This window comes from Sphaerodactylus townsendi, linkage group LG05 (genome assembly GCF_021028975.2).
Source record: "Sphaerodactylus townsendi isolate TG3544 linkage group LG05, MPM_Stown_v2.3, whole genome shotgun sequence".
Taxonomy (NCBI): Eukaryota; Metazoa; Chordata; class Lepidosauria; order Squamata; family Sphaerodactylidae; genus Sphaerodactylus; species Sphaerodactylus townsendi.
The window spans coordinates 21,430,189-21,445,776 of NC_059429.1; the positions used below are offsets into that span (position 1 = coordinate 21,430,189).

At 47.7% G+C, this 15,588-nt stretch overlaps 1 protein-coding gene across 1 annotated transcript in view; it reads left to right on the forward strand.

Moving 5' to 3' along the window:
* FCHO1 (FCH and mu domain containing endocytic adaptor 1) overlaps positions 1 to 15,588 on the forward strand; it is a 50,147-nt gene that overhangs the window by 22,158 nt on the left and 12,401 nt on the right. Inside the window, exons 15-21 of the mRNA XM_048497807.1 lie at positions 670 to 721; positions 2,418 to 2,512; positions 4,347 to 4,970; positions 5,817 to 5,929; positions 7,600 to 7,702; positions 12,935 to 13,046; positions 13,582 to 13,737. Coding sequence (XP_048353764.1) covers positions 670 to 721; positions 2,418 to 2,512; positions 4,347 to 4,970; positions 5,817 to 5,929; positions 7,600 to 7,702; positions 12,935 to 13,046; positions 13,582 to 13,737 — 1,255 coding nt within the window. The remainder of the gene's footprint in view (positions 1 to 669; positions 722 to 2,417; positions 2,513 to 4,346; positions 4,971 to 5,816; positions 5,930 to 7,599; positions 7,703 to 12,934; positions 13,047 to 13,581; positions 13,738 to 15,588) is intronic.

The window sequence follows — 15,588 nt, forward strand, 5'->3', positions numbered from 1 at the left end:
AACTTGGAGGGAAAATGTAACCACACGCTGACTAAGGAAAGCTCAGGTGCTTATTAGTCTTCATGATCCTGCAGCGGAAAAGCCTTTCATTTGAAGGAGGAGGAGGAGGGGGGAGGAGGAGGAAGAGTTGGATTTTTATCCCCCCTTTCTCTCCTATAGGCGACTCAAAGGGGCTTACAAACTCCTTTCCCTTTCCCCCTCACAACAAACACCCTGTGAAGTAGGTGGGGCTGAGAGAGCTCAGAAGAACTGTGACTAGCCTGAGGTCAGCTGGCTGGCATGTGTGGGAGTACATAGGCTAATCTGAATTTCCCAGATAAGCCTCCACAGCTCAGGCGGCAGAGCGGGGAATCAAACCTGGTTCCTCCAGATAAGCCTGCTCTTAACCACTATGCCACTGCTGCTGAAGGAGGGTAGCCAGTAACAAGCCCTTCTTACAATGGTGACACCTGCTGTCTGAGAAGCTTGGTAGACTTCCCAAGGGAAGTGCCGGCTGCGTTATCATGCCTGTGGCCACCATGGTGGGTAACCCTGCTGTAGCATCTTGAAGGAGCTCCGCATTCTGGACCTGTTTGGGGATACTAGGAAGGGCAAATGGATATGGGCTTGGGAGGAGAGGGTTGGTGGAGTTTTTACACCCCGTGGCTTATTTAAACTCCTTTCCCGCAGGTGACAAATTAGGAAAATCACAGACTCCCCGGCTTGCCATCCAGACAAACAGGTAATTGCAAGGCCTGGATCCTCTGTTTCATTTTCGAGGACAACCAAAACCCTGCATGTAGCATTCTATAATCAAAGTATTTGAAAGCTGCGGTTCTGTGGAGCTCCGTGCTCTCCAAAGTTCAGGAAGGAGTTGCGCCCTCAATTGTGGGACCATCACTGTCAAGGCCCTGCCTCTGCTAGCTCTGGTTGTTGAACATTGTGGAGATAAGAAGCAAAGCCTGACTGGAAGAACACACCTGGGCTGGGGGCTTGTACAAAGAGCTGCTGTCTCTCTGCATCTATGTTTTTGTTTAATTGAATGTATGTCACTTCCATGGGCCAGGATCGTTTGAGGACATTGTGTGCCTATAGATGCAAAAAAAGGGCGGGTCTGAGCAGAGGCGGAGCTACCAGGGGATGGCGGGGGTGTGCATTACTCTGGGTGTGTGCCCGGGGGGGCGGGGTGGAAAATCCCCCCCGCAGCACCTCCCTCCCACCCCCACACACTTACCTTAGTGAAACAGTGCAGGCTGGAGAAGCAGCCTGTTCCCTTCAGGTTGAAAACAGCCTGGTGGGAACTTCACTTCCCATGAGACCTTGCAAAGCCCAGGGTCTCATGGGAAGTGTAGTTCCTACCAGGCCATTTTCAGCCTGAAGGGAACAGGCCACTTTCCCAGGTTGAACTATGGTAAGGGGGGTGGGGGGGGGGGAGAAGGGCACAGAAAACACAGAGTGTGCACCAGGTGCACTCTGGCCCAGCTATGCCTCTGGGTCTGAGGGAATGTAGTTTAAGGGTGGGGGGTGGCTGCCTCATGCTGGGTACCATGGTTGGGGAGAGGCTGAAAAGTGACAGGTGACCACCTGCTGATCCCCTCCCTCCAGTTGTTACTCCTCCCTGGCTTTTGAAGATTGTACCAGCCCCAGTTCACAGGTATTGCTATTTTTTTTTGTCAAGAGGACTAGGAACTTGCTTTATAGAATGCTGGCATTCCCCTTCCCAAAAGCTGCATTCTTTACCGGATGCTAGATTCTGCATGAAAGCTGCAAATATGTTTGTTCCCCAGTTTTATTTATTTTTTAATTGCATTTGCTTATTTCTTTAATTGAGCAAATTGCTTTGCAAAATCATTCTCAACATTTTAGCAAACATCCAGGCCAAATGTTTGAATACCCTCCTCTCTAAGAGGAGATGCAAACCGACAAACCTAGGGTATTATTTCTTTTGGCAAGTCAGAACCCAACCTCGACAGGAGTTGGTTGCAAAAGTTCTTGCAGCATTCCACGAGACATCGCCAATCTAGCCTGCCCCATGTTCTGATATTTTTGACTACTGTAAATTTTTAATGCCCTGTATCTTATGTAATTTGGTGTGTTCATTACATGCTGATAAAAGGGTTTTGTTTCAGTAAAATCAATTAAAATGCAAAAACTTCCCTTTGAATACAAAACACCCTAAACAGAAATGAACACCCAAACCATAATGCTATCACAAAGAGAAGAGGTAGGCAGAAGACCAGAGAAAAAAGGTCAGCACAATGGTACAAATCTGACTTTAGCTGCTCTTTGATCAACAGAGAAGGAAAATTAAATAGGGAAAGCATTCCAGATCTCTAGGGCCGTGGCAAAGAAGTCCACTCTTCTTGTCTAGTGTCCACAAAGTTGTGGAGATTCTGTCCAGAAAGGACTGAGGTGTCTATCTTTTCCCCCTTTTCAAGTTGTGAGGACAAGATTCCCGAACCCGACGCCCTCCCTGTCAGTGCGCTGTTTGGACCTCCGCTGGAATCCGCTTTTGAAAATGAAGATTTCTCAGGTAAAACTGGCAAGAAATTAGCCCGTCTTACAGAAGTGTGAGTGATGTGGCCATTTTGCTTCTTCACAGATAACCCAGAGGAGTAGGGACATGCCTTACAGTGGCAAAAAAACATCTCCTGGCCTCTGGGGCTGTAGCTCCAAGCCAGGTGTCGTGGGTGATCATTTTAGCTGCTTTCTCCAGTCAGAGACAGGTCCTAGGGCAGTGATGACGAACCTTTTTGAGACCAAGTGCCCAAATTGCAACCCAAACCCCACTTATTTATCGCAAAGTGCCAACCCGACAATTTAACTTGAATGCTGAGGTTTTAGTTTAGAAAAAACCGGTTGGCTCTCTCTTCCTCCGCCCCACCCGGCTCGAGCAGGGGCCAGCCTGCCCTAGCCTCCAGCAAGTCCCGTGTGCACCGCTCTGTGCCTCTCTAGCATCTCTGCCTCCTCTGTGCCCCCCCCGGCAGCAGCCACCCGGAACACAGGCACCAGGCCCGCCAGCCGAGTCCTTCCTGCTCACTGCGGTGCGCACACGTTGTGCTCAGTGGCCCAGGTCAATCTAGATATGTGTGGGTGTGATTTTCCACCGCCCACATGATGAACTCTGTGTGCGCATGCCCACAGAGAGGGCTCCGAGTGCCACCTCTGGCACCCGTGCCATAGGTTCGCCATCACTGTCCTAGGGGAAAGTGCATTCTGCAAGGACAGACCACTAGTTCATCCACCCCAGGACTCTCTCCTCAAGTGACAGCAATTCCGCAGTGTCTCAAGCAGAGGAAAGCCTTTTCCCAACATCTGAGGTTCTTTAAGTGGAGATGCCAGGGATTGAACCTGGGGATTGCAATGCAGTGGCTGCACCACTGAGCCACGGCTCCAGGTATAAGACATAGCTGCTGTAGGCCCGTATGGCTTTCTATCCTGCCCGTGAGGCCTCCAGTCTCTCCAGTCTCTCCTCCAGCCTGTCCTCCTGACTGTGGCAAAGCTTGGCTGTCCTTTGCTGCCATCTTGGCTGTGGATCTGTCCTGCTCCCCTCCCAGATGTTTTTTGGGGAAGGAACTGCTCCAGAGTAAGAATAAAACCATCAAAAATTTAAAAGGCTAAGTAATGAGGATCCCTTTACCATCATGCCTGTTCCAACGCTTGAAACAACTGGCAAAGAGAAACGCCAGAGCATTCTGGAGTTGTCGGTGCCTCTGGATGACCATGCTGGCAGGGGCTGATGGGAATTGTAGTCCATGAACACCTGGAGAGCCGCAGGTTGCAGATCCCTGCTGTAGTACATCAACATGCTAATTTTTCTTAAAAATCTGTAGCCAAGATGATTAATACATAAATATATGTAGAAGTGGGCTAGGTAGATTGAGAACTTGTTGATGTTTAAATGCTAAGAATTGTTGACTATGTAATGGCTTTGCCACATGCAGTGGTGTACCGCTAATGGGGACATACAGTATCCCATGTCCCCGGGTGTACACAGTTTCATCACGTGGGGGAGCGCTGGGCCGAGCTGCTCTGGGGAGGGCAGGAGCTGACCTGCAGGGAAGCTGGGGGGGGGGGGGCCTCAGTGGCGGGCGGCCCAGGCTGGTGCCAGGACGGCAGGCTGGCCCAGAAACCAGACTGCCACTGCGGTGCCCATTCGAGCCGCCCAGCATGAGCCCCGGCCTCCCTGCTGGCTCCCATAAGTGGGGCATGGGGAGGGGGGCGTGGGGAGCTAGTCATGCCCCCAGGCGCCATTTAGGCCTGGTACGCCACTGGTTACAAGACACGTATATCCTCACACAAGAGTTTTGTGAATCTGTGTCATTCTGTCCTGAACTCTGCACCTCTCCATCCGTCTTCCCCTGCAGCCCCCCGATCGTACCTTCTGGCTTCTAGCCCATCCCCCTTTTCCTCCTCGTCTCTCGAGAATGTGGAAGACTCCGGGTTAGACTCGCCATCGCACCCAGCCACTGGGCCTTTCCCGGATTCTCGCCTGTGGAGTCCACGGCCTTGCACTCCCCAGAGCCCCGTCAGCAAGCGGTCTTCAAAGAGCTCCTTGAGTCTTCGTGGCAATCGGCGTGGCCTGATGGTTGAAGATGGGCCCAATCCCTGGCTGCCCCAGTCTACCTCCCAGGATCCCCCCTGCTTCGCCTCGGAGCCCGACTGGCCAGATTCTATATCTGCCTGGCCTGCAGTGACTCATACTAATTCCTCCTGCCACCGGCAAGCGTCCTCTCCTGACCTGTTCTCCTTGGAAGGCGGCATGAGCAGCCGGCGGGCCTGGGCGGTCAGACCTCGCAGCCCGGCCTCAGACTGCCCCCCACGGGCCTGCGAGCGCGACAGCTGCCTGTCATCCAATTCTGCCTCCTCTTCCTCCTCCTCCCCAGCGCCCCCAAGCAGTGGTGACTCCACCAGCCCCTCTCCGTGGGCCCCACGGAGCCGAGACTCAGAAAGTGGGACACCGGGTATCCCCGAGGTGTCGTCTGAACCCAGTAAGGACAATTAAGATGGGTTGTTTTTAAATAAGTTGGTGTTTGAAGACTCAGAGAGATACAGGAGGGGGAAAGATGGATAAAGGAGGGATCTGTATGTGCGGGAAGGGGGGCGGCGGGTAGGAGAATGGCCCCAGGGGAAATAGCAGTGTCCTCCCCACCAATCACATCCCCTTCCCGCAGTGGCGCAGCAGTGGCGTAGGAGGTTAAGAGCTTGTGTCTCTGATCTGGAGGAACCGGGTTTGATTCCCAGCTCTGCCGCCTGAGCTGTGGAGGCTTATCTGGGGAATTCAGATCAGCCTGTACACTCCCACACACGCCAGCTGGGTGACCTTGGGCTAGTCACAGCTTCTTGGAGCTCTCTCAGCCTCACCCACCTCCCAGGGTGTTTGTTGTGAGGGGGGAAGGGCAAGGAGATTGTCAGCCCCTTTGAGTCTCCTGCAGGAGAGAAAGGGGGGATATAAATCCAAACTCTTCTTCTTCTTTCAGGCTGCTAGTGAAATCCTGGAATAAGCACAAACTTTTCCTCATTTGTTTGCAATATGTATATCTCATCTTTCTACATTGATTAAAAAGGTGCTGACTGTTGACTGGACAGCAGAGTTTACCTTTTTTCCCCCCTAATCCAAGAATTTAAAAATCCACAGGCAGCAGGCACTATCTCAGAAGGGACACACACACACACACACCCCTCATGAGAAACGGGAGTGCCTCCTCCATAGATGGCAGCTACTTACAGTCAATCAGTCATTCATGTTTTGGTTGTTCTGTTTTCAAATTCTCCAAGCGAGCCTGAGCTTCTTTGTGTGCTGAGGTCTAAAGCGTGATCTCTTGTTTCACGTGTAGCATCTCTTCCTTCCTCTGCCGCACCCTGTTTGGCCACGATGGTGGCTCCACCCCGGCGATGCCGAGCAAAAAGGCCTTCAGCCGTGTCGGCTACATGTGCCGGCAGTGACACGGTAAGCCAGGGGTGGGCAATTATTTTTTCCATGGGGCCGCATAAGAAACAGAAAATATTGTGGAGGGCTGGGCCAAAAGGCAGGGGGGCGAGGCGCCTTTGAAAGCCCCGCAGAAGCCGGCCGCCAAAGCAACCGGCTTCTGCGGGGCTTTCAAAGGCACCTCGCTCCCCAGCACGGCAAGGGGGCCAGTCAGGGTCATCCGGCGGGCCGGATGTGGCCCGCGGGCCGTATAATGCCCAGGTCTGCGGTAAGCGGTGGTTTTGTAGCAGATGTGGACGCTTCTGATCCAAGGAAAGTCAAACAAAACTAATGGGGTTTGGGGGAATTTACAAGGGTTTGGGGCATTTGCAGGGGTTAGGGGAGAGGACGAGGCCCTTTCCCTTTAACTATTGCAGCTCTTGACTATCCAGACTTGTCCATTGATTAATGCATTTTACTTTTTTTAAAATCCCACCCTTCCTCCAAGATGTGGAGGGGTGGTACACATGGGTTTCTGTTATCATTTTATCCTTGCAGCAATGCTGTTAAGCTGAGAAAATGCAGCTGGCCAAGATTACACAGCAACCTTCACGGTAGAGCTGGGAATTGGAACCCAGTCAAGTATATATACCGTATATACTCGCGTATAAGCCGAGTTTTTCAGCCCTGTTTTAAGGCTGAAAAATGCCCCCTCGGCTTATTCACGAGTCACTGCTTACCAGCCGGCTCTTCAGGCCTCCACCGAGGCTGGAGGTGTGGCCCGGGAGGACTTCCCTGCGGCTGCACAAGCCGCTTGTTGCTGCCCTCCTCGGAGGGTGAAGTGGGAACCCCGATGTCACTGCCCAAATAAGGAGCTGCCTGCCAGCTGGCTGGGCTTCCTCAAACTCAGCTGGGAGGCAGAGGGAGCTCCTTATTTGGGCAGTGACATCAGGGGGAGTCACTGCCCAAATAAGGAGCTCCCTTTGCCTCCCGGCTTCCCACCCTTGGCTTATATGCGAGTCAATAAATTTTCCCAGGTTTTGGTAGTAAAATTAGGTGCCTCGGCTTATACACGAGTATATACGGTAACATTCTGATAATCTAGTTCGAGTAAGGCCCTCTTGGGCTATGGTAATAGTTTTTTATGTAAATATAACTACGTATTTGTTTATTTATCTTTCAAAATATACAATAAGATTGTAGTTAAAATGAGTTAGACTGCCTATGTGCTGGTGGCAGGTGTTAGCTAGGGCGTGGTTAGGCGGTCAGGAGTCAAGGCAGGCAGCCCCATCTACCTCCCAAGGTGCCTATTCTGAGGAGAGGAAAGGATTGTGCTTGTAAATTGCTTTGAGAGTCCTTAAGGTAAAGAAAAGCGGGGTATAAAAACCTACTCTTCTGCTAGTAGTTTAATTGTGGTTGACATGCTTTCACATCCTGCAAGTGAGCTTCCAAAGGCACCTGGTGGGCCACTGCGAGTAGCAGAGTGCTGGACTAGATGGACTCTGGCCTGATCCAGCAGGCTCTTTCTTATGTTCTTATGTTTTCTGAGACTTTTTTTGCAGCCATTTGAAATGGCGTTTCATTCATTTTAGCCAAAAATGTGAACATTGCCCGTGTGTGCAGATTTGTTTGTTGTGTGTGCCCCTTTCACTTTGGGGTGGGTATCCTAAAGCCCCCACAAAGCTCTTGCATCTCTTTTGCTCTTTCCTCAGCCTCGGTCCCTGAGCCCATCGCCCCTCTGGGCCTTGTCAGCCCCTCCAAGCTCAGGCAGCCTAACGGAACGAGCCTTCTTCATGGCCACCCAGCCGGGACTTGGTATGGACCCTGCATGTACATGTGTGTGTTGTGTTTCTGGGCTTCCTGGGGCATTTAACCTGATTGTGCTCTATCTATATGCTGTTCACCGCCCTGAGCCCTCCGGGGGAGGGCGGTCTATAAACCCAAAAAATAATAATAGTAATAATAATAGTAATAATAATAGTAATAGTAATAATAATAATAATAAAATCACCATATGTCAGCTGCAAAAAGGCCACCCTACTCGGCTCTGCACGCATTATTCGTTGATACATCACACAGTCCTAGATGCTTGGGAAGTGTCCGACGTGTGATGTAATACAAAATCCAGCATATTGATCTTGTTTGCTGTGTATAACTGTTTTTGTATCAATATAATAATAATAATAATAATAATAATAATAATAATAATAATAATAATAATAATAATACAGACACTTGAGACATACTCAATTTTTGCAATTCCCCCACACACCAATATAAACATGGGGCCAATTAAATAATAATAATAATAATAATAATAATAATAATAATAATAATAATAATAATAATAATAATAATAATAATAATAATAATAATATTTGTGCTGCAAACAGGCCAAACAAGGAAGGATCTGCTCAATTCACTGAAGGATGCAAACAAGGTCATTGCTGGAATCCAAACAATGTCACTGCATGAAACAAACCAGCTTATGTACAGCACTGCAGTAGTGATTACTAAAAAAGGAAGCTAGAGAGGGGTAAAGATTCATCACCCAGAAAGAAGGCCGAAAATAGGTACTCCAAAGTGGAGAAATCAGACTGGGAAGGAAAGCAATCAATAGCAAACTACGATTCCGGATGCCAGCAAAACTGAAAAGCATGAAGGAGAAGAAGCTGAAAAATAGAAGAAAATCAAGGCAGACCTAGTTAAGAGGTACCACCTGGACAAGAGGAAACTCAATGAGGCAATAGAGGTGGTCAAACAACAGCTGGTGGCAGTTTCAAAGAAGATTGCAAGATCTCGGAAGCAAGAAGGTTGCCTTCAGATTCAAGCAGAATCAACTTTTCTACTCCAACCAGAAATCGATTCTTACCAGAATGTAAGTGGAGATGTGAAACGAAACACAGGAGGAGCTAGACACAGAGAACAAAAAGCGATTGAGTTCTGGAGAAACATTTGGGACAGTTTCCAAAGAACTACAACCAAAATGCAAGTTGGGCACAAAGATGTGGAGGCTTTGAACTGAGCAGCAACAACATGGACAACCTGGTAATAAACAACTAAAATGGTTGGAAAACGAGCAAAAAAAAGGCGTGAAAGAACTGGACTGCCCCAGGCAGTGATGAACTACATGGATTCTGGCTGGAAGAAACTGGACCAACTTGCATGAAAGCAATTGCCCAACAGTTGAATCAAGTGCTGCAAACAGGAGCCAAATTCTTTGAGAAGAATGGATGACAACAGGGAAAACTTTTCTGATAATGAAAGACCAAGAAAAGGGAGCAATCCCTAGCAATTACAGACCACAATCACTTGCCTACCAACAACCTTTTAAGCTTTTACTGGCATATTAGCTGATGCAATACAAGACCACCTGGAAGGGAAAGCAAAATTACTGCCCCTAGAGACAAAAAAGGAAACAAAGCGAAACAGTAGAGGGGAACAAAAAAGATCAACTGCTCATAAGATAAAATGATCCTTGAGAATTGCAAAAGAAGGAAAACCAACTTGCATGTAGCTTGGATTGATTACAGGAAAGCATCTCGATTCACTGCCACACAGTTGGATACTTCATTGCCTGGAGATAATTAGAGTCAGTGAAAACATCAAGAAATTGGTCAAGAATGCAATGCACACTTGGAAAACAGAATTAATTGAGTCAATGGAGCAGGAATAGGGGAAGTCAACATCCGAAGGGGAATATTCCAAGGAGACTCCCTGTCCCCACTACTCTTCATCATTGCTATGATTCCGCTCTCTATAATTCTGAAGAAAACAGGTCAAGGATATCAGACAGCAAGAAACTCACCAAAAATTCTTGCTACACCTTCTATACATGGATTGACCTAAAGAAGCTCTATGGAAAATCAAAAGCAGAGATTGAGTCACTACTGAACACAGTGAGAGTCTTTAGCACTGACATTTGTAATGGATTTTGGACTTTGACAAGTGTGCAACTTTGGAACTCCAGTAAAGGTAAACTTGCAACATGCGAGAAGGTGTGAATATGCCAAATGCCATAGAAATAAAAGAGCTTACCAGTGAATGAAAGCTACAAATACTTGGGGATACTGCAAGCAGAGAACCATCAAGCATGCAGAAGTCAAAGGCAATTAGGAAGGACAACCTGGTCCAGAAAAATTTTGAAATCAAAAGTTAAATGGAGGAAATACAATAAAGGCATAATTAATACTTGGTAACGGTGCCTGTAGCACAGCTACACTGCTGGCATAATTAACTGGACAGTTTAAGCCGAATTGGACATTGATCCTGGACAGAGAAAAAAACAAGCGAAAATTATGACCATCAATCGAAAGCACTGCATCCAAGAAGTGATGTAGACAGACTCTACCTGGCAAAGGTCAGGAAGGAGGAAGAGGACTGCTCCAGGTCAAGCAATCAGTAGAGGAAGAGAAAAAGAGGCCTGAAAGAATACATCCAAAGAAAGTCAAGAGCCAGCATTGGAAAAGAAAGTCCACAAGGCTACAGAGATGCTGAAAGCCAAAGAATCAAAAAAAAGAAGAGTATAGAGGTCCAACAGTTTTAAAACATCTTGTGAAAGGAGCAGTGGCTAAACAAGCCACCACTCCATGGGCAGTACTTTAAGAACATTGAAGGGAAGGTTGACAGCAAGCAAACATGGGAGTGGCTCAGAAGGGGAACTCTAAAGAAGGAAACTGAAGGCCTGATTTTTGCTGCCCAGGAGCAAGCATTACACGGATGTAAATGCAATAAAGACCACCAGTCGAAAAGATCCTACAATGACCCAAAGTGCCGTCTCTCTGCAAAGAGGTGTGGATGAAACCGTGGAGCACATCATCTGCTGCTGTAAGAGAAATAGCCCAAACTGACTATCTCGAACGTCACAATAAGGCTACAGCAGCAATGGTGCAACTGGAACTGCTTTGCAAAAGTACGGCCTCGCCACTGTAGCAAGACCTGAGTGCGAGCACAAGCCAGAGAAGTCCACAGAAAATGAAGAAGCAAAAAATACTCTGGGACTTTAGAATACAGACAGACAGACACCTGGCACACAACACCCCAGACATAACAGTGATAGAGAAGAAACATGTTTGGATCATAGATGTTGCTGTGCCAGTTGACAGCAGGGTAGAGGACAAAGAGCTGGAAAAGATCACAAAATACAAGGACCTACAAATTGAAGTTGAACGATTGTGGCAAAAAAGAACAACAGTAATCCCACTAGTAGTCGGTGCTCTAGGAGGAATCCCAAGAAATCTTGAAAAACATCTGGAAAGCCTAAACTTGGACAGAACATCAGTCCACATGCTGCAGAAAGCAGCACTTCTAGGAACTGCACATATTCTACGCAAATACCTCTAATATCCTAGGTCCTTGGGAAGGACTCGATATTCAGAGATGAATTCCAGACACTTGTGCTGTGTTGTTATATGTATAATACTACTACTACTAATAATAATAATAATTATTATTATTATTATTATTTAATTGGCCCCATGTTTATGTTGGTGTGTGGGGGAATTGCAAAAATTGAGTATGTCTCAAGTGTTAACAAGTCACTTCTGAGTTATTGTGACCCTGTGAATTAGGGTCAAAATGTCCTATCATTAACAGCCTGGATCAATTCTTGCAAACTGAAAGTCTTTGTTGGGTCAGTTCATTTCATATTGGGTCTTTCTTTTTTCCTGCTGCCTTCAACTTTTTTCCCAGCTTTATTGTCTTTTCCAGTGACTCGTCTTCTCGTAATGTGACCAAAGTACAGTAGCCTCAGTGTAGTTATTTTGGCGTCTAGAGAGAGAGTTCAGGCTGGATTTGATCTAGAATTCAGCTGTTTGTCTTTTTTTGTGATCCAGGGTATCTGTAATAATTTCCTCTTACATTTCAAAGGAATCAACCTTTTCCCCTGTCCGTTTTCTTCACTGTCCAACTTTCATAGCCATTCATTGATATAGGTACAAAAATTGTAGATGGCTTCATAAGCATCTCTGTGGCCCTCTGTGTTTATTCAAAATGTATCCTGAGTGTCATAGATTTCTATCCTCCCCTTCTTGCAAGGAATTTGGGGTGGAGGAGGTGGCTCTTCCTCTTCTGTTTTGCCTTCCTGGCAGCTCTTTGAGACGGATGTGCAGCATGATGGTGCACTGCAGTATACCAGAGGCAGAGCTACCAGGGGGCGGGTAGGTGCACATTGCACCGGGAGAATGCCTGCCCCACCCCCGAAAATCCCCCACCCCCCACCCCATCCACTTACCTTAGTTCAGCCTGAAAGGGCAGGCTGGAAAAAACGGCCTGTTCACTTGAGGCTGAAAACAGCCTGGTGGAAACTACACTTCCCAGGACACCTTGCGAGCTCCAAGGTCTCCTGGGAAGTGTAGTTCCCACCAGGCCGTTTTCAGCCTGAAATGAACAGGCCACTTTTTCCAGCCTGCACTTTCAGGCTGAACTAAGGTAAGTGTGTGTGTTGGGGGCAGGGGGCAGGGAGCCAAGGGGGGCGGGCAGAGAATGCAGAGTGCGCACTGGGCACAGTACACCTCTGCAGTATACAGATGGAAACAAAATCTGGTCAGAAGCGGAGGGATCTGTTTGGAATAGGTGTGGACAGCTCCCTGGTGTTGGATAAATATTCCCATCAGGATGGATCTGAATAGGATATATATTCCTGTAAAGAGGTACGATGTGTTCTTGTAGCAAGGTCACTGTTCCAAGCCCCTGTTTTCATCTGTGCTCTGCAAAGTAAGGTAACACACCTGTGTCTTGGGAAGGTTTGCCTTCTGGCCTCTCTGTGCGCTACCACTCCCTGTAGCTTTGGGAATATATATGTCTGCCAACTGAAAACAGCACTTCGCGCAGCGGGCTTTGGCTCACAAAACATTTTTGCCACAGTAAATTGTTTTTGTCTTGAAGGTGCCCCTAGATCGGTAGTTTATTTTAACTTTCTGAATTGAGCTGCTTTTTCATATCTCCAATTTGATCTTTATGTTGTTAAGATGCTGCCTGGATGTAACTTTGTACTGCTTATGTCTTTCGTCTTCCTGAGTTTCTCGCTTTCTTTTTCTGGGCATGCAGGGATCTCCCGGGGTCCTTCTCCTGTGGTTCTGGGCTCTCAGGATGCCTTACCCGTGGCGACGGCCTTCACAGAATATATCCATGCTTACTTCAAAGGTCACAACCCAGACAGGTAACTCATATGCAAAGCAGCACAGTGGCTTCAGTTCTTCCAGAGGTGCCCAGTTTGGCTTTCAAGGCACATCCCGCCCCCTGCCCCCCCAGCTTCCCCCACATTTACCGTTTCCATCCCAGGGTTGACCAAGATGAAGGAATCTCCTGAGAGAACAGAAGCAACTGAGAGGAGAATGTGTGTCATTGACCTGGAGAAAGATTGCTTCTGAGGGGGTTGCACCTTATTTCTGAGCCTATTAATTTAACAGCTTCATTTGTGAGATTTGGTCTTTGAGACGTGACGATAAACTGCAGCCACTGGGATGGATTCACAGAGAGGTTGCTACTTCTGTGAGGCTAAAATGGAACCTCCCTGCTCAGAGGCAGAGTACCTGCTATGTTCAAGTTACATGGGAGGGGGCTACCCATTTATGGCGCTGCCTCGGGGCCTCTCATTGGTCGCTCTGGGAAAATAGAATGCTGGATTACATGGATCTTTGAGTTGACCTGGCAGGGCATTCATCGTATTAACCAAACCTCTGTGATCCTCACAGCTGTCTTGTCAAGGTCACTGGCGAACTCACCATGTCCTTCCCGGCGGGGATCGTCCGGGTCTTCACTGGTGCCTCAGCACCCCCTGTCCTGAGTTTCCGTATCCTCCACACGGCCTCCATCGAACAGTACCTGCCCAATTCCGATCTCCTCTTCAGGTAAGCAGAGAGCCATGCACTGTGAAGAAGCACACCTGTGTGTGGACTGTGTAACTTTGCCCTGGCTCTTAGAGTTGGTAGGCAAGGCCGCCTTTCTCTTTGAGACTCAAGGCAGATTACAAAATAGAGAACATGGTTCACTCAGGTGGCATTAAGACATCCATTCAGCTGTGCGATAGGACAAGGAATTAGAAAAAGACCGAAACAAGCCAACCCTTCCAAAGACTTGACATATCGTACCACAGTGAAGAAACTGGGTAACAAAGGTAGAAGGCCGTGCAGTAAGTGATATATACAGTATACTTTGCAGAAGATTTACAATCCTGTTCCTTTATGAAAGCAACTTCCTGGGTTGTTCTATTATACTACAGTATTAATCCCTTTGTAAAAACATCCTCTGGAACAGTTCTGTTCTGCACGTTCTGCAGAATGCTCAAAGTCTGGAGGTCCGTCTGACCTCAGAGATGCTGTTCAACAACAGACAATGTACAAGAATGGGCAGTGCCAATCATAGAATCATAGAGTTGGAAGAGACCCCAGCAAGACCAATCCCCTGCAGTGCAGGAATACACAATCAAAGCACTCCTGACAGATGGTCATCCAGCCTCTGTTTAAAAACCTCCAAAGAAGGAGACTCCACCACACTCCGTGGTAGTGCATTCCAATGTCCAACAGCCCTTACTGTCAGGAGGTTTTTCCTAATGTTTAGGTGGAATCTCTTTTCCTTCACCTTGAACCCATTACTACAAGTCCTAGTCTGTGGAGCAGCAGAAAACAAGCTTGCTCCCTCACCAACATGACATCCGTTCAGATATCTAAACAGGGCTATCATGTCACCTCTTAACCTTCTCTTCACCAAACTAAACGTACCCAGCTCCCTAAGTCTGTCCTCCTAGGGAATGGATTCCAGACCTTTTACCATTTTGGTTGCCCTCCTCTGGACCCGTTCCAGCATGTCAATATCTTCAATTGTGGTGTCCAGAACTGTACACAATATTCCAGGTGAGGTCTAACCAATGCAGAATAGAGATGGTTTTGCAGGGTGAAATCCTCAGGAAACTTTGCTGAGATGAGCAAAGCTGACCAGAACTGTTTCCAGTTCTTGCCAAAATTAGAAACTGAGGTGATCGAGCTTTTCTTACTTTTTTAAAAGACTATTTTGTCAGCCCTTTTTCGGTTCTCTGCTTTCCTCTGTTGGCTGTGTAGATTAATTTGTACAGTAACGTGTTTGTATACCCATTATATCTCAAGCGTTTAATGCTGACTTGCCAATGCACACATCGTGTTAACAGCGTATTTTAAGAGGAATGTATTGAGCCAGTGAAACTGATAATGGAGGATGCAGAGGGTCGGCGCGTGCAAGAGAGGAACAAAATTGGACGGGGGAAAAAACACGAGCGTTCTTGCCGTCGCCTCTCCTCCCATCTTTGAGTACATCTTCCACCAGATTGCATTTTAGAACTTGACCTTTATTTTATTGGGTAATACGGGAATGACTCCATGGAAGAAAACACTTTATGAGCCATCGGAAGAGAGCTGAGGCATGGGTATACTCCACTGCCCATTACAGAATGTGCTGAGAGACAGATTTATAAGTGATTATTCATTGGACTTTACTGCAGCCCGGAAAACTGGCTCAGTTCCTTTGGGTGAAAATGAGCCCCTAATGGGCTGCACCCTTTCTCTCTGTCTGACGCTTGCTTTGCAAGGTGGCACCACCAAAAGGAGCAGTAGGGTACAGCCCGCTTGCTGAATGAACTGCGTGGTGCAGAGTGGTGAGCTGCAGTCCTGCAGTCAAGGCTCGGCTCTTGACCTGAGTTCAATCCTGAGGGAAGTCAGTTCCAGGTAGCT